Here is a 16857-nt window from a genome sequence, read left to right as displayed (position 1 = left end):
AAAGCAGAAGGGGACAAGGAAGCTGGTGATAGGGAACCCAAGGTTGAATAAGGATATTGTTGATGTGTTGTGAGTTTGTTAACCATTGTCATAGGGCAACATTTGTAGTAACTGTTAAATGAGAATCTATTTTGTTCTGTAAGCCTTCATCTTAAGTGAGAATAACAGCACAATTGGAGAGCGTAGTCAATGTCACTGAACTGTGCATGTAGAAATTTTTGAAATGGTGTATCTTTGGCTATGTGTATTGTCACCAAAAAAAAAAAAGTTGAGAAGTTAGAGGGTTGATATGTTGTGGGGTTGTTAAGCAATTTCATAAAACAACGTGTACTTCTGTTTCATGAGAAACTATTTGTTCTGTAAGCCTTCACCTGAAGTACAACTAAAAAATAATAATAATAACAAGGAAAAAAAAAATATCCCCTGAAGTCTTCTTAAAACCAAACAATAGTTTAGCTTAACAAGTAAAAAATGTCTGCCTTGAGCATAATACTCTTTTAAGAACTATCTAAATGGGATCAAGTTGACAACAGCAACTCAAAGGATAGGAACTTTAGGGACAGTGAGTTTATGTTAATGAAGGAGAAACAACTCAGAAAAGAGGTGAGAATGGACAACTCGAAGAATATAATCAGTGTGATTGAATTGTTCATGTAAATACTGTTGAATTCGTGTATGTTTTGCTGTGTATAGTATCAACAACAACAAAATAAATAAAATGAAAAAAAAATCTGAAAGACAGCCATAGATTTGTGTGAGAGATAACTAACTTCATACAAATTTTCATGCTAAGGTTCTAATGCTGTACTTCTGAAAGTTTGTAAGTTATTAGAGAGTTTTGTCATATTAAAATGTATCAGCATTGATAATATTCAAAATTATTTCTCTTTTCCTAGTTATGTATTTGAAAACACTTTATTTGTTTGGACTTATTAAGACCGGAGGCTTAATAGATAAACAAACTGTCCTACATCTATGCAATGGAATATAACTCATCAATAAAAAGGAACAAGTTATTGATACACATGACAACTTGGATGAATTTCAAAGACATTATGCTGAGTGAATGATACTAGTCGCATAAGATTATATGCTGTATGACTTCATTTGTGTGAGATTCTTTGAAAGGTAAAACTGTATGGTGAAAACAGATTAATGGTTGCCACAGACTAGTGGTTGAGTGAAGAGTTGACTGCAATAGAAGAGCAGGAAGGGGTAGTTTTGGGTGATGGAACTGTTCTGTTCCCTGATTGTAGTGGTGGTTACACAAATACATGTTGTTAGCTGCCTAAAAGCTTGACTCAGGGCAACCCCATTCATAAGATAAAGAAACACTGCCTAGTCCCACACCGGCCCTATGATTGGTTGCGGATCAAACAGTGTTCCACTGTGACCCTTAGGGTTTTCATTGGCTGATTTTTGGAAGGAGATCTCCAGGCCTTTCTTCCTAGTCTTTCTTAGTCTGGAAGCTCTGTTGAAACCTGTTCATCATTATAGCAACACGCAAGCCTCCACTGACAGATGGGTGGTGGCTGTGCATGAGGTACATTGGCCAGGAATCGGACGCGGGTCTCCAACATGGAAGGCGAGAATTCTACCTCTGAACCATCAATGATATGCTTGTATTAAAAATTACAGCACTGTACACACACACACACACACACACACACAGTCAATTTTACAGCAGGTTAATTTACAAAATAAAGTTTAAAAAAACGCAAAAAGCTTGAGTTCTTATGTTTATTGAGAACATAAAAAATCTTCTAATGATAGTGGTATATCAGGGACTCTTGGTGAGAGAAAAATTAATTATGCTGTTCATATTGAAAAGCTAACCCACTGATTGGTTAGTAGGTCTGGAAGGAGGTAAAAATCATAGATCATCTACTCGGTGGCTAATGCTTTTGGCCCTATGCAAGAGTGTAGGGTATATTCAAAGTTATGAGTCCCCTAACGGCTGTAACTCGGCTCTCCTGTGCATAAGTAGCATTTCTGCTGTTCTTTATGGTGATCACTTTCCTACCTTCATGTGTATGTACGGTGTGTGACAGTTACAGTGGCTGTGGGAACCATAACTTTAAGTTCTGCAACTTTTCTGCGAGTAAAACCAGCCATAATGTTGAATTAATGTAGTTCTTCCCATTTAATTTCCATGTTGTTGTAAGTGGAAGACTTTCCACAGGTTTGCATTAAAGCTCAGTGTTCGTTTTTGAGAGCCTGTAAGTGATGGTGGTTATGTGACATCACTGAGTACAGTGAGGCCCATGTGGGAGAATGCATATGCTGTGCCCGGCCTGAGGGGTGACTGGGATAAGCATCTATTTGTCCATTCTTCTACTTGCAAGTCAAAGATAGCAGACCGCCATGACACTTGACTAATACCCACGCACTTTACATAGAAATTCTGATCCCAGTGCAGGTAGTTGTATGGAGCTCTCTTCAAACAGGACTGGTTAAGTGGAGCATTGATTCAGTTCATAACACTGGGGATGAGAACTGGGGCTTTTCAGGCCTGGGGCCCTCAGACAGCAGAAGTTTCTGCGTGCTCTCCGTTTGGTGGATGGGTCCAACTTTCTTGGCTTTGTAAACCAGGCAGGAGAAGAATTGACTGAACTTGTGGGAAATGACCATGTGCGGTGTAAAGGCATGCAAAAGCAGGGCAGAAATATTTTGAAATGGGAAACTGAATAAGGTTCTAGATCATTGTCATGAGGTAGTCTTCAGATGAGCCTATCCAGTTCACTTGGGTATCCTTTGACACATACTACAAATTATGAGACCTGGGAACCAGAGGGGGGAGGTGGTTTGACCCAGGATGTGTCTGCTCCTTTCTTGCACCATTAGGCCATGTCCCCACATAGAGAGTTAGGCTTCTTTCTAACTGGGTGGTGGTGCTGCTTCCAGTGGCTGGGATTATAGTGTCTGAAGTACGGGAGCTCTTTGAGAAAAGTCAAAGTGTCTTCCTCCTGTGTGAATTAATCTAAATTGAACAAAATATATTCACAACCGAGGGACATTAGATGGGCAGTGGGGATGGGGGAAGAAGACAATGAGAGAACCACAAATACAAAGAGCTGTGGGGCTGCTCTTCCTCCCAGCTAAGAGACTGTGAGGCTCCCAGCCAATCTGCAGTACTGTCCAGTTGCAGCCCCTCCTGGTGCCACCGCATGCAGAGCTGCTTGACAGAAAGCCCTGCTTGCTGGCAACCCTGCACTATCCTTCCTGGAGGCTGAAAATGGCCCTCCTGCTCTGGAGCAGGGTTCTATGGCTCCCTGAGGATCTGCTTGAGAGAAAGAGAGTGTCTTAGAAGGGCAGCCTACCTTCTAGCCTACCTAGACAGAATATCTGAATTGTACCCGAAAACCAGTTGCTGTCGAGACGACTCTGACTCATGGGGATCCCACATGTGTCAAAGTAGAGCTGTGCTCTGTAAAGTATTCAGTGACTGATTTTCCAATAGATCACCAGACCTTTCTTCCAAGGCACCTTTGGGTGGATTTGAATCTCAACCTTTTGGTGAGCAGCCAAGCCTGTTAACCGTGTGCACCCCCTAGGAACCCCTGAACTGTGCCCAGTCCCTAATTTTCTAATTCCTGCTTCTGGATGGTAAAGAACATGTTGTCAGCATCCCGTCTCTACCTCCACCCGCAGTAGTTCGTGGTGATTCGAGCAAGCTCTGCAGGCTGACTCCCAGTCTCCAAATTTTCCCATAACCTCAGAGTCACCAGTCTTCTTTGGAGGGGAAAATCCCTTCTTTGTCATCTGAGAAATCAGCCCTGGCTAATGTGCCGGACAACATGCTCATATCCCCTCTACTGCCTTTCTGCGCGAGCAGCCTTCCCCACATTCAGCCTAGGAGCCTTCACCAAGTGCCCCAGCTGTTCTGGACCCCTCATTTGTGCATATAAAACCTGATGCAATTGAGTCTGCCGTATCTCGTCTTAACTACTGAATAATGCACCTTTCATTGCCCTGTGGAATAACTTCCTGAGTATCTGAGACATTTTTCAATTAGTTAACATAGACACCTCCCATTCTGAGCTGAGGTCATTAGTTTAGAATTTGCATTTTCTCATGTCGTTGGTTGAGTCAAACTTTCTGGTTGGTGATTGGACAGTGGCCAGTTCTGTGAAGGTACATTTGGAAGAAGGTCTTTCAGATCCCATTTGAAATGTTTCCTACTTGACTGACGTCCGTTCCTGAGCCACACAGTTCCCTTTAAGGCTGTGGGCCATGCGGGCCCACACTGGGAGGGACCTGGCAGGATGGCCCTGCTGCTCCACTTCCTTTACCGAGAGCAAAGCTGCTCTTATGTAAACACCTGGATGAACTGCGGATGCCTGTGCAGCAGAGTGGGAGGGCAGAATCCGCCCCATCCACTTATGATCAGTGACTGGGATGACAGAGACAGACTGCTGCCCCTGAGGCCGTCTCCTGTTGCCACACATGCAGAGAGGCAGCACACATACCTGAAAGTGAATATGCAATGTCAGATTTCCAAAGTGAAACATTAGATAAAGGATATCCTCAGAAAACTAGCCGTAAAGGTGCACCTCTTCATGCTATTTTCTCTCTTGGAGCTCCACCCATGAGTTATATAGTAAAGACTCAAGAATCCTGTAGTAAATAAATGAGGTTCAGGGTGTTTCCCACCCCCATCTGTCAGTTTGTTGTAATGTGGCACCTTTCATGTTGCTCTGATGCTGGAAGCTATGCCACCAATATTTGAAATACCAGTAGGGTCACCCATGGTGGACAGGTTTCAGTGGAGCTTCCAGACTAAGACAGATTAGGAATAAAGGCCTGGTGATCTACTTCTGAAAATTAGCCAATGAAAACCTTGTGGATCACAACAGAATACTGTCTGATACTGTGCTGGAAGATGAGATGCCTAGGTGGGAAGGCATTCAAAAAACACAGTGGCTGCAACAATAAAGTCAAACACATCAACATTTGTGAAGATGGCGCAGGATCGGGCCATGTTTCATTTTGTAGTACGTGGGGTTGTCACGGTTTGAAGTCATCTGAACAGCAATTAACAACAAGAGTGTTTTGGATATTGGCATGTTACTTCTCTAACTCTTCTTAGAAAGTTAATCTTGCAAAAATGTGATCATGATTACTTCTGAATCCTGATAAAATCCCAGTGGGCAGAAATATAAATCCTTATGAGTTGATCTTCCATTGCTTTTTATCTTTCTTTTTTCTTATAGAAGTTATGCAGAAGTGGTGATCTGAGTGCTTCTATGACATCCCAACATTTTGAAGAACAATCTGTAAGTTTTTAAGATTACGTGCCTCTTATTTCTAAAGAAAGCTGAACTGTATCCACCCAGAAAAACAGCCCTTGCGAATGATAGCTGGAAAAGATTAATTCAGTGTCTATTGATTTGTCAGACTGGAATAGATTCTTCTAAAAATATACAGCCACTATGAAATTGAGTGAAAGAGTAAAGGAGACAAAGCCATTTTGAAGTGCTTTGAAACACAGGTGGGGAAACTTTCAAAAGAAGGCGGTCAAGGGCGACTTAGCCACAGAATCGATTAATTGAATGTCAGATGAGTGAACAATAAATTATTTTACTTGTCCTTTCTCTTTGAGGAAGGATGGAAATATGAGCTGGTTCAAAACTTGAATTGGATTCATTTCATTACTATGCAGAGATAGACTTGAATTTGATATTATGGCTAGTAGGAGTTGATGCATTCCTGGAGAGGGCAGTGAACTGAGTTGGGGGAGGTAAGACCATGATATACCAATGGTGGGGCCAGAGAATGGGAGAAAAATATGGAAAACCAAGGGGAGCACTAGGTGGAGACAGGGTGTGTCCCATGGGGTCCTAGGCCAAGAGCAGGGCTCAGTAGGAGATTAGGTGAGTGGTTGTGAAGTGAAATGTTTTTATTACATCTGGAAGAGGTCTACCAGAACATGGTGGGGTTGTTGGGTAGCAAGGAGAAGAATAGGGAGGCATTTACATTGGAGCTTGGAAGTGTAACCACATATTCTGTGGGAGCTAGCCCCAAAGTGGCACCCTCTGCATGCTATTTCCTGCCTCCGAGCTGCACCCTGAGTCATCAAATAAAGGCTCGAGAACCCTGCAGTAAATAAAGGAGCTGAAGAGCGTTTCAGATTTTGGCCTTCCACTTATCTGTTTCTTCATGGAAAGTTCGTCTTGCAAAGATACGATTATGATTGCCTCTGAATTCTGATAAAATCCTTCTGAGGAGAAATGTGAGTCTTAACATGTTAGTAAAATAGTGTAACCAAGTTATCAAAGTGTGTGGGAGTTGGAAATGACACTTGAAAATTTTCCATCGTAGTGACTGTCTTAGTCATCTAGTGCTGCTATAACAGAAATACCACAAGTGGACGACTTTAACCAACGGAAATTTATTCTCTCACAGTTTGGGAGGCTGGAAGTCCAAATTCAGGTTGCCAACTCTAGGGCCAGGCTTTGTCTCTGTTGGCCTTGGAGGGAGGTTCTTGTCTCTTTGAGCTTCTGCTCCTGGGCGGTCTTCATGTGGCCTGTTGTCTCTCTTCCCTCTTCCTTGCTCCATAACTTGTGTTTAATCTCTTTTATATCACAGAAGAGATTGACTTAAGACATACCTTACACTAATACTGTATCATTAGCATAGCAAATCAGCCCGTTCCTAAATGGGATTATAACCATAGGCTTAGAGGTTAGGATTTACAACACATTTTTGGAGGACACAGTTCAATCCATAGCACTTCCCTTTTTTTTTTTCTTCTTAAATGTCTATGAAATTCTCTTGCTTGGCTCAAGATATACTAACTTAACTGGCTTCTCATTCTGTGCAGACTCTCGGGGAAGCCGGCGATGGCTTGAGTAACCTCCCCAGCCCTTTTGCATACCTCCTCACCATACACCTGAAGGAAGGTCGGAACCTCGTCATCCGAGACCGCTGTGGTAAGGGCTGTGTCTGTTACACTGTAGCCTATAAACCTCTTTCTACGGTTGAATTGGCATTGTTACTCAACTTTCTCCATCTCAGCCGGGTGTACAACAGACCAGAGCTCAAATCTAAGCCTCTCCAGGTATCAAGGAACTTAAGTTAAATACACTGAATCATACTATCCTTTCCAAGTTTAAAACTAATAATAATGATAATCACATAAAGTTGTATTAGAATGAAATAAGATAACCATGAAAGCTCTTTGCTTGATACGTAGCAACTGTTCAAGGAAATGCTTCCTTGATTTTAATTATCCATGAAAGAGACATGAATACACCCTTAGTGTAATCAAACATACAATTAAATGGAAATGCCCTTTGGACCATCCTCCCTTCCTGTTCTGAAATCCCACTGGACTCCGTCAGGGTAGCATGGGTTATCTGTTTGTGATTACTTTGTTCACCTATTCCGCATGGTCCTATGTGTATCTATTTGTCAATATCTAGAGGGTCACTATGAGTCAGAATTGACTCGATGGCGATGGGTTTGGTTTTATCTATATATAGGTGCCCTGGTGGTGCGGTGGTTAAGCGTTCAGCTGCTAACCATAAAGGTCGGTGGTTAGAACACACCAGCTGCTCCATGGGAGAAAGATGTGGCAGTCTGCTTCTGTAAAGATTACAGCCTAGGAAACCCTATGGGGCAGTTCTACTCTGTACTGTAGTGTTGCTGTGAGTCAGAATTGGCTTGACGGCAACAAGTTTGCTGTTGTGGTGTTTATCTATATATAATGAGCTAAAATGGTCTATAATGTCCATATTTTTCTGCAGTCGGCTTTTTTCCACATCACAATATCCAGATTGACTGTATTTTTTCATGTAAATTACTTCCTTTCTTCTAAATGCTACATATTGTTCCCTAATATGATATATATTAGTTTATCTATTCCTCTACTGATGAGGATTTTTTCCCCTACTTTCTGAGCAGTGTAAGTGATGCTGCAATGAACAATTTGTGTATGCCTCTGTGCACAGAGACAAAAACTACAGAGTGAGCTGTGGGGAACAGACTGCTTGGATTCAAATCTTGGCTTCGCCACTTATTCCTGTTTTCTTTAAGAAATGTTCCTTGACCCCTCTGTGCCTTAGGTTCCTCACTTGTAAAACAAAGATAGTAATATTAACCTAATTTGTAGGCTATTAAGAAGACTAAAGATATTAATTGATATAAAGCTTGAAAACTGTGTCTGGTCCTAGCACTCACTTAAAGTTTAACTGTTGTTAGCAGCTAGGACAGAGCCTAGAAGGATAATTACAGGATCCTAGAGATGTGTGTTTTTATATTGAGGAGATACTGGCAAATTGCCCTCCAAAATGTACACATGTCCTCTCCTACAACATGTTATGTGGTCCCTGTCTCCTTGTCAGAAATCCTGGTGGTGTAGTGGTTAAGAGTTTGGCTGCTAACCAAAAGGTTGGCAGTTAGAATCCACCAGGCACTCCTTGGAAACCCAATGGGGCAGTTCTACTCTGTCCTCTAGGGTCGCTATGAGTTGAAATCAACTCGATGGCAATGAGTTTGGTTTGTTTGGATCTTGTCAGCACTGACTATTTGCTTAAGTATCTGTTAGAGCAGCACCCTACTCTCGGTACTAAATTCTGTCTTAGTTATCTAGTGCTGCTATAACAGAAATTCATAGTTTTTGTTAGTCTCACAGGTCAAGTATGGGCTGTCTTTGTTCTGATTTGTCCTTCTTGGATAACTACGATGATAAGCATGATTTTAAATTTACTTTTCATTTGTATTTCTTCTGTAAATTTGTACCTGTATCCTTTGGCCAGTTTTCAATTGTGTGTTTTCTTCTAAATTTTTGTAATTCTTTTCAATTTTTACCACTAACATTTTTTTGTTATGTGTTACAAATATTTTTCTCCCAGTCTGTTGTTTATCTCAAAATTTTATGGCCTCTGTTGTCCTTCAGAGGTTTACGTTTCATTGTAGGCAAGTGTATCTGTCCTTTCCTTTATGATCTGTTCTGATTTATTCTTTTTAGTAGTTGGAACCTTTTATTCTAAAGTGTTTTGTGTCTTTCTTCAGCACATGGTCACTTTCTCCTATTGCTTCCTCTCCTGTTGTAGAACATGTATTAAATGAACAAAGAAGCTTATAGACCCTTTGATCTGTCTTCCATGTCTCTTAGCTTTTTTATTTTTGCATTCTCCCTATTATGGATTAAACTGTGCCCTCCAGAAATATTTGTTGTAAATCTTAGCCTCTATGCCTGCAGTTATAATCCAGTTTGGGGATGGGTTGTCTTTGTTATATAAATGAGACAGGATTAGTGTAAGGTATATATTGAGTCAATCTCTTTTGAGATATAAAAGAAATTAAATAAACCAGCTAGTAAGTGGAGATGGGGGTAGAGAAATGCCAAGCCACATTAAGATTGCCCAGGAACAGAAGCTCGGAAGAGACAAGGACCTTCCTCCAGAGCTGACAGAGAGTGAAAGGCTTCCCCTAGAGCTGGCACCCTGAATTTGGACTTCTAGCCTCCTAAAATGTGAGGAAATAAATTTATTTTTGTTAAATCCATCCACTTGTGGTATTTCTGTTATAGCAGCACTAGATTAACTAACAATTTGGTGCCGAGAGTGGGGTGCTGCTCTAACTGACACCTATAATGTGGAAGCAGTTTTAGGATTGGGTAATGGGTAGAGGCTGGAAGAGTTTCAAGGCACCTAATAGTAAAAGCATAGGTTGCCTTGAAAAGACTGTTGGTAGAATTATGATGTCAAAGGCAATTCTGATGAGGGCTCAGAAGGATGTGAGGAGAGCTACAGAGAAAGTCTCTTTCTAAGACGAAAGCCTCTATCATCTTAGAGAATACATACGGCACCAGCAATAGAATGTTTCTAGAAATGCGGAAGTTAAATGTGCTTCTGGTGAGACTTTAAAAGAAAATGATGAACATGTGACTGGACAGTGGAGGAAGGGTGATGCTTTTTATGCAGTGGCAAAGAACTTGTCTGAATTGTGTTCAAATATTTGGTGGAAGGTAGAACTTGCATATGATGAACCTGGGTATCTGGCAGATGAGATTTCTAAGCAAGATCTTAAAGTGGCCCCATGGTTTCTACTTGCCACTTATAGTAAAAAGCAAGAGGAAAGAAATGGACTTAACGAACTGTGCAAAACGAAAACAAAACTTAAAGATTTGGAAAATTCTGTTGTACAAATGAAGGACACATGTCCTAGAATGTTCACTAGGGACGTGTCTACACAATCTTTTGTTAAAGAGATTGATCCTGTGACTGATGAGTCTAACCAGCTGCCACAGCAGAAAACCCATCAGCTTAGACTGAAGGGGACAGAGAAAGAACAAAAGGAAAGAACTCTGTTTGCCTCTTGGAATTTTACAGGCAGGAAACAGGCCAAAAGAGCTATATCTTTTGTCCTTTAAGAAAAGAAGAGGACCATCCCTGGAGCAGCTCAGAGATCAGCAAAACTGTTGGAAGGAACATGGGAAGCAGGGCCCTCTCTATTTCAAAGGGTAGGACCTCAGACTCCTGGATCTCAAAGGGTGGGGCCATAGCCTTCTAGGTTTCAAATAGTTGGTTCTTTGCCAACTCGGATTCAGAGTGTGGGGCTGCCAGAGGGATGGGGGCGGGGCTGCCACACCCAAGGGACAGAAGAATGGAGCCTGCCAGGGCCGAAGGGGTAGGGTGGCCACTCAGAGACTAGGATAATGGGGCCACCCAAAGCCAAGGGAGCAGAGTTGCTGTCCCAGAGGGCCTGGAAAGCAGAGCTGAAGCCCAGGGCCGAGGTGCCCTCACCCAAAATTCAGAGAGCATGGCCAACACTCAGAGTCTGGAGCACAGAGCAATTGCATATGGTCTCAGAGCACAGAGGATTATTTTCAAGCCTTGAGAGCTAATGTAGTTTCTTCTGCTGGGTCTTGGACTTGTTTGGTCCCCATTAGCCCTACTTTCTCTCCAGTTTCTCCCATTTGTAATGGAAATGTCTATCTTGTGCCTGTTACAATGTTGTATTTTAAAAACAGATAATTTGTAGTCTAGATTTCATAGTTTCACAGATGAAGAGGAATTTTGCCCCAGGATGGAATAGGCCTAAAGCCTTACCCCTATTTGATACTGATGATTCAGAAGATGAGATTTTTGATTTGGTGCTGATTTAAGATTTTGGGGATGATGTGATAGAATGAATGTGTTTTGCATGTGGGAAGAGCAGGAACATTTGGGGACCAAAGGGTGGAATATTATGGATTGAATTGTGTCCCCAAAAAATATGTTTTGTAAATCCTAGTCTCTATGCCTGTGTTTGTAATCTCGTTTGGGAATGGGTTGTCTTTGTTATGTAAATGAGACAGGATTATTATAGGGTGTATTTTGAGTCAATCTCTTTTGATATATGAAAGAGATTAAACAAGTCAGCTGGCAAGCAGGGATGGGGGAAGAGAGATGCCAAGCCACATGAAGATTGCCCAGGAGCAGAAGCTCAGAAGAGACAAGGACCTTCCCCCCAGAGCCTACAGAGAGAGAAAGGCTTCCTGTAGAGCCGATGCCCTGAATTCATACTTCTAGCCTGCTAAATTGTGAGGAAATAAGTGTCTGTTAAAGTCATCCACTTGTGATATTTCTGTTATAGTGGCACTAGATAACTAAGACCCTCCCCATTATTTTTTCTTTTCAGGAATAATTCCTCGGCTTGATCTTGCTCATTTTTTTACTCATTTTCTTGTCCACTGTAACTGTTGTGCTGTGTGACTCATTCATAGAGTTGCCATTTCAGTTGTCTTTTTTTGTTTCCTTGTTTTTTTTTTGATCTGTTTATTACCCTGCTCAAAAGTCACTCATCTAATATATTGGCTTTAAAAATTTATTTTTGCGTATTTTTCATTTTCATAAGTCTATTTTTTGTTCCATGAATGAGATACCATCTCCTTTCTTGAGAATATTAATTGCACATTTAAATTAATTGCACATTTAAATTAATTGCACATTTTAGAACCTCCTACTTGGTGCTTTGTCTCTTGGATATGAGTTTGCTGTATTTGCTGTCTCTTCCTTACGACATAAGTTTCCTCTGCCTGTTGGATGCTTTAGAGAGGTGTACTCATCTTTTTATTTGCATGTCCCTGTTTCACCACCTGTGGATGCTATTTTTGCCGAAAGTGTCCCGCCCTCAGTGATGCTGGGAAGGGTTGAGACATGCAGCTGGACAGGGTGAGCCAGTAGTTCAGGCTGGCTTCTCCCCATTCTTCCTGGTAATCGCTAGCCTCTGGTTATCACCTGCCATTCAAGCCCTCCCCTCTGGCTTTCTGCCCATGTTCATTGTTCTTGCTTGCTGTCAGGTGCCTTTGCTGGTCATTGATTGACAGAAAGGGGAAGGAGTAGCCCTGGCTCATTGGTTGCATATGCTGTGACAACCAGTCACCCTGGTAGTTGCCCAGGCCCTGCGCTGTTGCTGTATCTGCAGCCTCTAAGTTTGGAGCATCCCCACTTCACCTGCTACATACCCTCCTACTTGCTCCTTCCATCCTCCCTGGCCCATCAACCTTTTGCATTGATCATCTCCTGCTCATGTTTTAGCCTATGGGTTCCTCCATCTGTCTGATTTCACCGGTCTTCCATCTCTCAAGGCTGTATTAAAGTAAGCCTACTCTTTTTTTTTCCCGTAAATAAAAATATTGTCTGTTCTCTTTGTAACACATTTTTCTCACATGTAGCACTTTCAAATGGTGAAAATTTTCATGTTCTGCATGTTGAGACATAGTGTTTTGTATCAAAAGCATAAATTACTATCTATCAGTGTGTACTTTCTTGTGGTCTAGCATTATTATAAACATTCATTTTAATAGAAAATTATTTTATGTTATTTTAAATGGGTTGAGGCAGTTAGAGTAGGTGGGTATATTTGTATATGTGCTTGGTCTTCTATCCTGATCCAATTCCTCCCTTTCAAGAAGAAAATGAGAATTCTTCATTGTATATCATCCATGCATTTAATTTCAAAATAAAACACATATCTCAGAAACTTATAAAAACCTTGTCATTAAGTACTGTCTTAGTTTTCTAGGGCTGCCACAGTACAATACCACAACATGAGTGGCTTTAAACAGCAGACACTTTTTGTCTCACAGTTCTGGAGGCAAGAAGTTTGAGATCAGGGTGTCAGCCGTGATGATTTTTTCTGAGGCTCTGAGGGAGAATCTGTTCCATGCTTTTCTCTGAGCTTCTGGTAGCTCCAGGCATTCCCTGGCTTGCAGCTGCAGCATCACATAGCGTTCCTCTTCTGTCTCTCTGTCTCTGTGTATCTTCTCTTCTTTGATAAGGACACCAGTCATATAGGATAAGGGCTCCCCTACTCCAGTACGGGAGCCCTGTTGGTGCAGTGGTTAAGAGAGCTGGGCTGCTAACCTAAAGGTTGGCAGTTTTTAATCCACCAGCTGCTCCTTGGAAACGCTATGGGGCAGTTCTACTCTGTCCTGTAGAGCCGCTATGAGTCGGAATTGACTTGACGGCAACGGGTTTAGTCTTTTGGTTTTACTCCAGTATGACCTCATGTTAACCTAGCTGGTAACAACTTCAAAGACCCTATTTCCAAACAGCACACATTCAGTAGTATAGGGACTTGAACGTATCTTTTTGGGGGACACAATTCAATGTATAACATGTACAGTCTTATCGGTAGATTTTTTCAAGTAGTGAACATTCCCTTTTCTCATTTTTGTAGGTCCCTTTTCTTGTCAAATTCATACCTGAAATAACATCTAATGGGACATGATTATAAACCAGCATAAAGATGTCTCCCACAAATATCCTGACTCTTGCTCTGAACCAGCACAGTGTCCAGTGGGTGCTTTGTCAAATAGTAATCGTTGTCAAGCTCATTTAGGGACAACTGATATGGAGACTAGAAAAGTGTTCTAGGGAGAGTGTATTTAACTTTTCTATGCAGAAAATGTTTTGAAACCTTTAGAAGTCTGTGTTCTGTTGTAAATTGTCATTTTCCTGATAGTGTGTTCCTGGGGAGGGTACACAGGCCCTGAATTTCTTCATGGCAACTGCCCCTTTTCCAGTTTCTTCTATCTTTTCTGATTCCTTCTCCCTTATTTATTCAACTCTCTGGCTGAACCCTTGATATGTTATACCGTTACGATGACAGCAGATTCCTGGTAGATTGTCAGTGAACTTAATTCAATGATGAAGAATGAATTACACAGTAGAGTTTCTGTGTACTTACTCCATACCTTGCTGTTTGGGGCCAAAGGGTAGACCCCAGCCTGTGCTTCAGCCCCAGAAATCGTCATCCTTGAGTGCATAATTTCATCAAAATGAGAATATTGTACAAGAATTAGGCTTTTGTCTTGTACAAGCCTAACATGATCCAAGTATAAATGGCTGATAAGGAATCTAGGTGATAAACTGTGCTGTTTGTGCATCGGTTTCTTTTGGAACTGGTAGCAATTGCCCCTGTTTTCTTTATTGAGAAGATTAAGCACTATCTATTAAGAAAATAGTTCTCTACTAGCAAATTCTTTTTCTATACTTTGTGGGCATTGTGTGGCTTTCTATCATGTGACTATGTTGATTTCTGATTGATTTACCAGAAGTATTAAGTTAGTGATCACGGTATGTTCAAGAACCTATTCAAGGTAAGTCAGCATTTGAGTGTCCACTATGGTTTTAGACAGGGATCATAATTACTGGCACACATGCTGCCATACCCTCCTCCTTTGTCAGGGGCCAGTATTATGTATCAATGCAGCATTTTCTCCAATATAGTCCTTCGGTCCTTTGGACCAGTCAACTCTGACTTAAGTGAGCATCAGAACAACCTGGAAGGCTTCTTAAAACACAGATTTCTGGGCCCCATGGCCAGAGTGTCTGGTGCAGTAGGTCTGGGGTGGGGAGCAAGAATTTGCATTTCTGACAGATTCCCAGGTGATGCTGATGCTGATGTTGCTGGTCCAGGTACTGTACTTTGAGAACCGTTGCTCTAGGCAGCCACTATCTACCAGTGGATGTTGGCACATGAGGAGGAACATGTGTTTCTCCTGGTGGATAGAAGTTTAGCTCTCTATTAGCCGCAGCACTTTGTTTTCCTGGGGCTTTTCCTCATGGCCTATTTGCTCTTCAGCCTTGGTCTCACGCTTAATTATATTCTCTAAACATAATTCTATATGGTCTTGATGCAGTTAACATAGGTACAGAAAACTGTGTGATATGCCGAAGTACTGAATATAAGAGCACTTTTGAATTATCTGTGAATTTGCAATATTCATTCTGTAATATGTTTCCGGTTGCATGGGTATGGAACGATAGCTGATTGTTGCAGTCAGAAAAATCTAGAAATATTCGGTAGTGAAAATGAAATTTCTTTGTTTTCACTGGGCAGTGAAGTGAAAATTCATAGTACCCGTCTCAGGAAAATACAGTTCCAGCAAACCTCAAGAAAAGACGTGAAAAGGAACTTACAGGGTTTGTGAGTAAGGACTGGAATCTTTTAGCCACTTGTTCCATCTGGGAAGAAGCCACTCAGTAATCGGAACTCCCTCTCTCTGCCATCAACCAGGGGCTGGAAACCAGACATTGTTGGTGTAAAGGACTATGGAACTTCTGCCTTAGTTAAATCCCCTTTTTCTCTGGTTCAGACATGGGCCTGGCTTGTTCAATAGTTTATCAAGCTAGGATTTTGAGATTTTCTGGAATCTTTGGTTAAGTTTGCTAAACCACAAATTTGCTAATTGGTCTTTGGATAGAATCAGGAGGGAGCCTCATTTATGGTGTCGGGAAAGGAGGCATATTTCTTAATTGCATTCAGGGCAGCCTGATGTCTTCAGTTGTCAACCACTCTGTCCCTTGAACATGACGTACATTTTCATCTGAATATGCACAGCGAAACCTTGTTAGTTGTGATTGGTTGCCTTTGAGTCAGTTTGAACTCATGACGACTCCATGCGTGCAGAGAACTGTACTCCATTGGGTTTTCATGGCTGTGACCTTTCGGAAGCAGATCTCCAGGCCTGTCTTCCCAGGAGCCTCTGGGTGGGTTCGAACTGCCAACCTTTTAGACTAGTGGTCAAGTACTTAACTGATTAAAAAAACTGAAGTGAGTAAGTAATGACAATTTATCATAAACATGCCTATATATTCATGAGTAATCACAGTTATAAGAATGGTATTGTTTAAGACTGGGAACTTTTAACTATGTAGCTTCATAAGTGTGGCTTAAAAAATTTCTCCTTACAGGTCATTTTGCAGTTCCTTCAAGAATTTTCTTTGAATCTCTGGCATGCGGTCCTTCAGCCTCTACTAAAATGGATCCAGTATCAGGAATCTCAGTGTTAAATGAAGCAGCCCCATTTGTTGCTGGGCAACTTCAGTTGCTAGAGTGGTCTTGCTAACAAGGAGCCTTCCTTGAACACTTTACAATGTCCAGGCAGTGTCTTGAGCTCCACCTTCTCTAGCCATCTACATGAGGAGAGTCACGGCCACCTCTGTCTTTCTGCTCTCTGTCTGAGGCATCGTTTATCTCTCAGTTCGTTCTTGCCCAACCCTTTCTGTCCTCTCTCCCGTTCATCTAACCTTTCTTTGCTCTGCCTTTTTACTCCCCATTTTTTCCCACCCTAACTTCTTCTTTTTACTCCTTTGTATTCTACATCTCCTTCCCATTTATTCTGGGAGGTTCTACAAGGATGCATTATCTTTGTCCAAATAAGACATGTATCTATTTTAAGTTCTTGATCTGAGCCATTGTCTACTAGCTCTTGGCTGTTTTCAATTTTGAGATGGATAAAGCAGAAGGCCTATGACATGACCAGTCAATTGATATGACCAATCAATTTTAACTCCAACTGCCTCACAGTTTGTTTGATGCACAGAGGAAATTGAACTCAGGCTCAGTTTCCCATGGAGA

The 16857-nt window shown here is 41.5% G+C and overlaps 1 protein-coding gene across 6 annotated transcripts in view; it reads left to right on the top strand.

The window, feature by feature from the left end:
* MCTP2 (multiple C2 and transmembrane domain containing 2) overlaps positions 1 to 16857 on the top strand; it is a 309598-nt gene that overhangs the window by 86128 nt on the left and 206613 nt on the right. For all 6 annotated transcript variants that reach the window (XM_023727880.1, XM_023727882.1, XM_004372664.2 and 3 more), the window contains exons 3-4: positions 5214 to 5276; positions 6824 to 6932. In XM_023727880.1, the coding sequence (XP_023583648.1) occupies positions 5214 to 5276; positions 6824 to 6932 (172 nt within the window). The remainder of the gene's footprint in view (positions 1 to 5213; positions 5277 to 6823; positions 6933 to 16857) is intronic.

This window comes from Trichechus manatus, unplaced genomic scaffold (assembly GCF_000243295.1).
Source record: "Trichechus manatus latirostris isolate Lorelei unplaced genomic scaffold, TriManLat1.0 scaffold00019, whole genome shotgun sequence".
In the NCBI taxonomy this organism is placed as follows: domain Eukaryota; kingdom Metazoa; phylum Chordata; class Mammalia; order Sirenia; family Trichechidae; genus Trichechus; species Trichechus manatus.
This window is presented reverse-complemented; position numbering and strand designations above follow the sequence as displayed.